Here is an 8,301-nt window from a genome sequence, read left to right on the forward strand (position 1 = left end):
GACTCGACGGCACATAACAACAACAACATCCTGTTGTTATGTTATTAAGTGCCGTTGAGTCAAGCACACCTCATAATGACCCAATGAACAACAGGTCTGATCCCTGTCCTATCCTGCACCATCTTTAAATCTTCCTGGGTGCATATGAGGCCGTTGCTGCAGACACTGTATTGATCTATCTCATTGAGAGTCTTCCTCTGCTTTACTGACCCTCCACCTTTCCAAGTATTGTGTCCCATTCCAAGAAATCATCTCTCCTAAAAACATGTCCAAAATATGGGAGACAAAGCTTCACCACCTTTGCCTCCAAGGAACACTCAAGTTGCACTTTCTCCAAGACATATCTATTTGTTCTCTTGGCTGTCCACGGGATACTCAGCACTCTTCTCCAACACTTCAGTTCAAATTCATTGTTTCTTTCCCCATCATTGTTATCCATTGTCCAGCTCTCAGATGTTTAGGTGATTAGGAAGACTGTGGCTTGAATCATGGCTTTAAACTAACATCATTTTACTGCAAGGCTTTGGAGAAGTCCCTGACAGCAGATTTTCCCAATGCTATATTGTTGACTGTAGATCCAAGTAAGATGAAATTGTGGACAATTTCAATCTTTTTTCCTTCTGTCATGATGTTGCCTATTGACCCGAAGGTGAGGATTTTTGTTTTCTTGATGTTGAAGTGTAATTCATATTGAAGGCTATAATCCTTGATCCTCTGCATTTCAAGTCCTCCTCACTTTCAGCAAACAAAGTTGTGTCATCTGCATAAGGCAAGTTGTTGATGAGCCTTCCTCCAAACCTGATGGCACACTCTTCCTAAAGTCTAGCTTCTCTAATGATTTGCTCATCATACAGATGGAACAGGTATAGATAAAGGATACAGCTCCGATGCACACCTTTCCACAAACAGACATATGCACACCTACACTTGTTGCTGCTTTATTTACAATAACAAATAAATGGAAGCAGTGTATTATTTATCTTTTGATGAGCATTCTCATCAACAGATAAATGGATAAGAAAATTAACTTCTTTTTCCTTCAAAGTTACAAGTCAAATGCAATCCATTCTTCTGTCTTTTCATTGTCTAGTTTTCATATTCACAGGAGACAATAAAAAAGACTCGTCTTGGGTCAAATAACAGGTAATAAGCAAAACTAAATAAAATCCTATTGTATATTAATAGGAGAGAAAAATGATAGGAAATATGAATCTCAATGTTTGATCCTTTCTAATTAGGCCACAGATGCACAGAAACAGCTTTTCTACTTTACACCTGAACCTTCACTCCAAGGCCCTTGTGGCCTGATCTATCAGCTTCTGTAATAAGTTTCCCTTCTTTTAAGGAGTTGATTGTGCCCAGGAGCTTTACCAGGTATTTCCCAAGTGTGTTTATCCTCTGTTGGTCAAATCTGTGTCATCATTTTTTTTTAAATCAGAGATCCCAGCTGAGCTATGGAGCTCCGACTAGTTGTAGAACTCTTAAGATCTTTACTGCTTCTGAAAAGAAGGGAAGCAGTAGAGGCAGTTACCTCCTGAAACTTTGATTCCATCCCAGTATCAGAGTTTGCACTACCTGTTGCCCCTTCCAATTTTGTTATGTTACGCTAAGACTCCATTTCAACATGAAAAACTTTCAGGATTGTTTAAAAAAGAGAATTTTAAAAAGCAATATCATTTCTTCTTTTCTTTCTTCTTTTTTTTTTTTTTGCAATATACAGGGGCTGGAAGTGAGAATGATTATAATAGGGTTCTTATCTGTAAGTAATAGAAACTCAATCCTAATTGGCTTCAGCAAATAGAGTTTTATAACTATGAGTAAAAGACCAGTCACCATCAAGATGGCTGCAACTCCTGGCCACTCTGTGTCAGAGGAGAAGTTTGCTTTACAAGGTTTCAGTGGCTAGTTTTTCAGAAGTTGGTCAGCAAGTTTTTCTTCTAAGTCATCTCTGAGTGACCTTGAACTTTTAAACTCTCTAATTAGCAGTAAGTATGCTAACAGCTTGAACCACCCAAGGACACTGCAGCTGAAGAGAGCTGTTTTTAGGCTCACTTCTCTGCGATGGGAACCATCTCTCTTCTCTATGATGAAGTTCCTCCCAGGCAGTTCCTGTTTACTCTTGTAAAGAGAGAACTTCTCTTTTACATCATTTCCAGCTGAAAGTTCTACAAACATGGTCATTGGCTCTAATTGGTCAGGTTTGGGTCTCCTGTTCATCTCAGAACCAGTCAACACAAACAGTGGGGAAACATGCTATTTCATTTCCTAGATATGGATTCAAACATCATGAAGGAGAGTGGTTCCACTCGCCTGAAGAACTGTCCACTCTCTGCCCCCAACCTTTGGAGATGAACACATACCAGCTCATGGGAAGGTGGTGGTGACAATACACTGACTCTGTGAAAGAGAATTGAGAGGAATACCATACAAGTGGCAGGGCCCAAAACCAAGGAAAAGGCACCTTGGTGGTGACCAGCCTACCTGCCCCAGCAGATTGTGTGCTGTGACATCTTGAGCCTGGAGCATTTCATTTCCGGAAACACAAGCTCACAAATAACAGTTGGTACCATGTGACCATCCCATTACGTATGCTCGTCCTGAAACCAGCTGCTTGTCAGGACTTCATGGTATTCAGTTTGTCTCCGTGAGTGGCAAACAGCTACCAGATTGAGTCATGTCACTCTCACAAGAACATCAGTAGGAATTATTACACAAACTGCTGCATATGATGTCCCTTACTTCTTTGGTGATATCATCAAGTGAATGCTGTGTTTCCTAAGAGCTCATTTTTATTGCCATTTTCACTGTCGCTGGATCATCTGGTTTATTTATGCTGCATCTGCTGCTGTAGAACGTAGGTGATGGGGTACATATGCCTCCTGGCTGGTCCTGGCTAGTAGGCTGCTGGGTGACCCAGGCTGCAGTGGCTCTGGCAGGTCAGACACGAGTGCCTCCAGCCCACCCCTGCCCCTTCAGAGCACATGAACACCCAGTAATGGTCTGTGCCCTGAATGAGCACCTTAACAGTACGATTTATCTCTTGGATCTCCAATATAGGCATTGTAACAAATGACACGTTATAACTATTCAGTAAACATTTGTAGGATAAGCATTATGCTTAGTGATTGTGAAAAAAAGAATAAGACACAGCCCTTGACTTTGAGAAGACTTAAAATCTATTCATTAGAAAAACTATAATATAGAATCCACCGCATGCTCTGCTGGAGAATGAGAGGCAATCTCCTCCTGTTCCAATCAGATCTGATTTGATGGTACACACACACAAAATAATAAAATTTTTAAAAATAATTAAAAAAAACTATAATAATGATGACATCATCAAATGTTACTTGAGATCTAATAATGGCCTGGACACTGAGTAAAATACATAATCTTATTAAAATTATTTTTAATATCTCATGCTATATTCTGTTACTATCTCCATTTTACACATAAAGAAGCTGAAATTCATGGAGTAAAGTCCCAACAAGTACTGTTGATATTGTTATTGTTATATGTTGTCAAGTCAGAATCGCCTCACAGCTGACCTTCCACACACTGCATCGCACAAGAGAACATAGTCCATCTTTCCCCTGAGGAGCACTGGATGGATTCAGACCAGTAGCCTTTGCACAACTCCTTACCACTAGGCTGCCAGAGGTCCCTAAAATCCCATCTTATGACTGGAATATTTTAAAGCCAGAGTTTGAGCCCAGATATGCCTGACTATAATTCATGTTGCAAACTGCTAGGAGAACGAAAAGGTTCGTCCTAGATAGGGTAAAACCAGGCTGCTCCTTAGAGTCAAGGATTCTGAAGCTTTGGCTGATGTACTTTGGACATATTGCAAGGAGGGACCAATCCTTGGAGAGGAATGTCATGCTTGGGAAGGTGGAGGGACAGTACAGGAGAGGAAGATCTTCAATGAGATGGATCGATTCAATCTCTGGGGTCGTGGGTGTGGGTGTGTCAAAGACAGTAAGATTGGCACAGGATAGAGCAGGGTTTAAGGCTGTTGTACACAAGGTTGCTATGAGTCACAAGAGACTCGATGGTGTATAACAACAAGAAGTCATTAAAATGATACTGGCTTTATAGGGACTGGGGAAATAAAAAATAGGAGGAGTTAAAAATAAATTAATCACCTAGACTTTGGCAAAGTTCTCCTCACACCAATCAGTGTTCATTGAATCAACACTCATTGTGAAGATTTTAAGTGAAGCCAATTATTTTAATGAGTGGAGGCCTTTGGGGAACTTCCAGAAGAAGGCAATAGAGACCTATGGACATGTAGAATGCATGAACTGGAGGCCATGGAAATGCTAGGTCACATGAAGCCAGGAAGCGCCTGCTGGTTGCCCTGGTTTCTTCCTGAGACAAGTTAAAATCATAGAGAAGGAAATGTCTGCATGAACCAATTACTGCTGAATCTATTTTGACCCGTGGTGACTCTCTGGGTCAGAGTAGAATAGCTAGAGTTCTAAGAAGCAGAACACTAGCATTTTCTTCCAAAGCACCTTTGGGTGGTTTCACACTGTCAGCCCTTCAGCTAGTAGTCCAGGGCTTAACTGTTCATACTACCCAAAGATCCCTTGTTCTGCATGGCATTCACTAAAAACATGGATCAAAACATCAAGATGGACAGAGTATTTTCATAAGAGTATTTTTGCTTCTCTTAGCATGGAGTCAAGAAATGGACAAGAGATACCTCTCTAGAAGCTGAAGATACTTTGTTTTTCTTGCAGCTGTTTGTGAAAAAAAGGGGCAAAAGGAGGGTGACAGTCACAGTCCACGGTGAGCCAGCGGAGAAAGGCAGGGAGCAGGCCGGGAGGGCTTTGCTAACTGAGGACAGAAAGGCAAAGAGTTCCCCAAAGCCTATGGCTAAGTGGGTTACAGAGACCATCAAGTGGTTAAGCAAAGGAAACCTTTGTGTCAAAGGTGAGGGATTTCTAGAAAAGATCTAAGAAAAGAGTCCACATTTCAGAACTAGGAATTGAGACTGAACATTAAGGGTATGTCTGTGATGGTGTAGGAAATGTCTCTGGGTCTCCATCAACCAGTTCATGTCCACATGATCTTTCTTACTCAACAAACAAACACTGGCTTCATGTGGACTTGTGTGATGTGGAAATGTGTGCACCATATCAGCAATTTGGAAATAGGAGTGGCACCCACAACCTAAACAACATGCCTCCAGAAACTCTATGAACTTTGATAAATGTCGATAGTTGTAGAGGGGCTTCAGGTCTTTTGTTCAATAGGGTCGCTATGAGTCGTGCTTGACTCAATGGCAACCAACAACAACAACATACCAGCAATAGAAGACCACACAGAGCAATCTGCCACTGGAAATCTGGAGTGGACCACAGACAAGTAAACAGGCAATGGTCATACCCAGTGTGAAGATGAGTCAAAGGGCAAGTGGAAAGTGCTCTCTGGATTCTGGAAATTAAGCAGAGTAGGGACGGCACAGAAGGTGAAGACCCTCTGTGAGGTGGATTGATTCAGTGACTGGGGTAATCGGGATGGGTATGTCGGAGGCAGTGAGATTGGCATAGGATAGAGCAGGGTTTAGGGCTGTTGTACATAGGTTCGCTATGAGTCGCAAGCGACTCGGCGGCACATAACAACAACAAATCTTAGGGAGACTGAGTCAACTGTGTGGGTTTGCGTTAAGTTAGGTGAGCACTGAAGGATGACTAGGATTTACCCAGGTGAATGGTGGGAGTGAGATCAAGGTGTTAGAGAGACTTTTAGAGGCAAAGGGGAAAAGCTTGGCTCCAAATCAGGAAGTAATAGAATGAAGCATTTCCACAAGCTGCAGAAGACTTGGTCCAGTTTGAGTTTAAAGTGGAAATTGAGAAGCAAGAGAGGGCATAGGGCAGCCACCCATAGAGTCCAGATTTCGCCCTAAATCCAGTCGAGGGTTTGCCTTCCCAGGGAGGACAGGATGAGGAACTCCTACAGGGGTATCTTGGGGGGTTGGGTCCTTGAATGCTGCTTGTCAACACCTGAGTCTAACATCCACACACCTTCCAAAGAACCAGAGGAAGAGCTTGCCACCCTTTTCTAGGAATAAAAGTAGGGACCTGGTGTTCCGAGGTGACGAGTTCCCTCGTTTGCTGGAAGGATGCATTTTGGACCTCAGGGCACATCACCAACCAAGTCATTTTCCCAGCCTATTTCAGGCTCATTGGTCTCAACCCCAGAGGTACATGAGAATTCCCTAGGAAGATTTAAGAAAAGGATAGAACGAAAGCCACAATGCCTGGGGCACCCTTCGAAATTCTCATTAATTGTCTGGGGGTGGGGGTTGCTGGGCACAGGTATTTTTTAAAACTCCCAGGTGATCCCCTTGTGCCGCCAAGGTGGAGGCCGGGACGCATCTCTGCAATGAGAACTCTCAAAAAGAATGGGCTCCCCCTGCCAGACACTCCAGGCAGTGGATTCCATGTCAACCTGTCAAATCTTCCTGGCAGGTAGTCAGCAGTCGCCTGTGACCACTGCTGAGAGGTCTTCAAACCAGTAGTCTTGGCATCAGTTTCTGGTGTCAGAGCAGAATGTGTCCTGTGCTCTCTGGAATTTCCCTGGCTGGCTTCGTTCTGAAGTAGAAATCCAGGCCTGTCTCCCAAAGCACTTCTATGTAAACTCAAACTTCCAGTCTTTTCATTAGAGAGTGAGCACAGTAGCCATTTGCATCAACCAGGCTCTCAAAAGATCTTCAAACGCAACCCCCTTCTATTTTCTTCTACCCACACCCTCCTCCTTCTACAGGTAGATGAAAAGAGACTCTATTCTAACAAGAAAACCAGAAAGGGCCTCCTGACTCACTCCACTGCTCACCTAGGGAATTAGCCCCTCCCTGGACCACATGTCTATGCCGTGTTCACCGTGTTCACTGGCCTAGTCAAGTCTCATTTGTTACTGCTTTCCTCCTGAATTCACCCAGAAACACCAGGCAGGCCTCATTAGCACATGACTCACGCTCACCCAGTTCCACATCACCTCCCCGCCCCCCGCCACCCCCAGATCTGTTCTCCTGTTTGCCCGCCTGTTCAGTGCAGTTGGGTTTTGTTCCCTGAAAAGCCCTTTTTTTTGTATGGCTACACCGCTGGAAGCGAGGCCACATGCATAGTCCCTTCAGCCCTCTGGCGCAAAACCCCATTCATCAGGAACACCGAGTGACAAGCCTCTGAATACTCCTGCAGCAGCACCCCGCTTTGTACCTTCAGGATGGAAACTGAGACAGCAAATCGTTTGCCCAGAGCCCCTGTTGTCTCTTGCAGCAATTAACAGCCACCCTAGTGCTAATTCCCAATCAATAGGCCTCACCACTTCTCTTAAAGCCATTGGGCCTCCGCGGCACATTTTAAAAGTAACTTGACAGGGCTGTGGCCTCATTCAGCTCCTGAGACCACTCTAGACAAGCCCTCCGCAGGCTTCTAAAGAAGATCAAGTGACCCCTGTAAGTTTCAGGGCTGAGGGACAGAGCCTCAGGGCCCAGGGACGGAGAGGAATTACGCGGTGGATCCTCACATCTCTTTGAGGCTAGGGGACAACTTGGGAGAAGACTTCCTTCATTTCCTGGGCATATCCACAGTGCTTTCATACTTCTTTTTGTTCGTTGTGGATTTTTTTTTTCCTGTTTGTTTTGAGACGGCTGTAATTTTCCTTCGTGTTACAAAACCAAACCACTCAAACTTCATTCAATGCAAATCAATCTTTTCTTTTTCTTTTTTTTTTAATCAAGTAGCCATGGTTGCTCATTTCTTGCTTGTGTTGCTTCCTGCAGCTCCCTGTGGACAGAATGAGACTCGAGAGGATGGGAAAATAATCCAGCTGCCTCCCTGCAAGACAGGAGCTTGGATCGTGCCGGCCATCATGGCCTGCTACCTCTTAGTGGCAAACATCCTGCTGGTCAACCTCCTCATTGCTGTCTTTAAGTAAGTGGGTCCTTCCTTGGGGCGCGGGGGTGCGCTTAGGAAAGCCTTGGATTTTCTCACTTGATTCTCTCGATCTCTGTTTCAGCAACACATTTTTTGAGGTAAAATCAATATCGAACCAAGTCTGGAAGTTTCAGAGGTACCAGCTCATCATGACTTTCCATGAGAGGCCAGTTCTGCCCCCGCCTCTGATCATCTTCAGCCACATGACCATGATCTTCCAGCACCTGTGCTGCCGGTGGAGAAAACACGAGAGTGACCCAGACGAAAGGGACTATGGCCTGAGTAAGTGCCCCCAGCAGCCCGGCCGGTCACCCAACAGGAGTTCCTGCCCCTCCTGACCGGCCACCACATAGAA

The 8,301-nt window shown here is 44.3% G+C and overlaps 1 protein-coding gene across 16 annotated transcripts in view; it reads left to right on the forward strand.

The window, feature by feature from the left end:
• The window catches only part of TRPM3 (transient receptor potential cation channel, subfamily M, member 3), a 790,873-nt gene that overhangs the window by 767,623 nt on the left and 14,949 nt on the right, over positions 1 to 8,301 (forward strand). For all 16 annotated transcript variants that reach the window (XM_006894402.1, XM_006894401.1, XM_006894387.1 and 13 more), the window contains 2 exons: positions 7,793 to 7,943; positions 8,029 to 8,228. In XM_006894402.1, the coding sequence (XP_006894464.1) occupies positions 7,793 to 7,943; positions 8,029 to 8,228 (351 nt within the window). The remainder of the gene's footprint in view (positions 1 to 7,792; positions 7,944 to 8,028; positions 8,229 to 8,301) is intronic.

The sequence above is a fragment of the Elephantulus edwardii genome, unplaced genomic scaffold (genome assembly GCF_000299155.1).
Source record: "Elephantulus edwardii isolate Elephantulus edwardi_28Jun2011 unplaced genomic scaffold, EleEdw1.0 scaffold00141, whole genome shotgun sequence".
NCBI classification, from domain to species: Eukaryota; Metazoa; Chordata; class Mammalia; order Macroscelidea; family Macroscelididae; genus Elephantulus; species Elephantulus edwardii.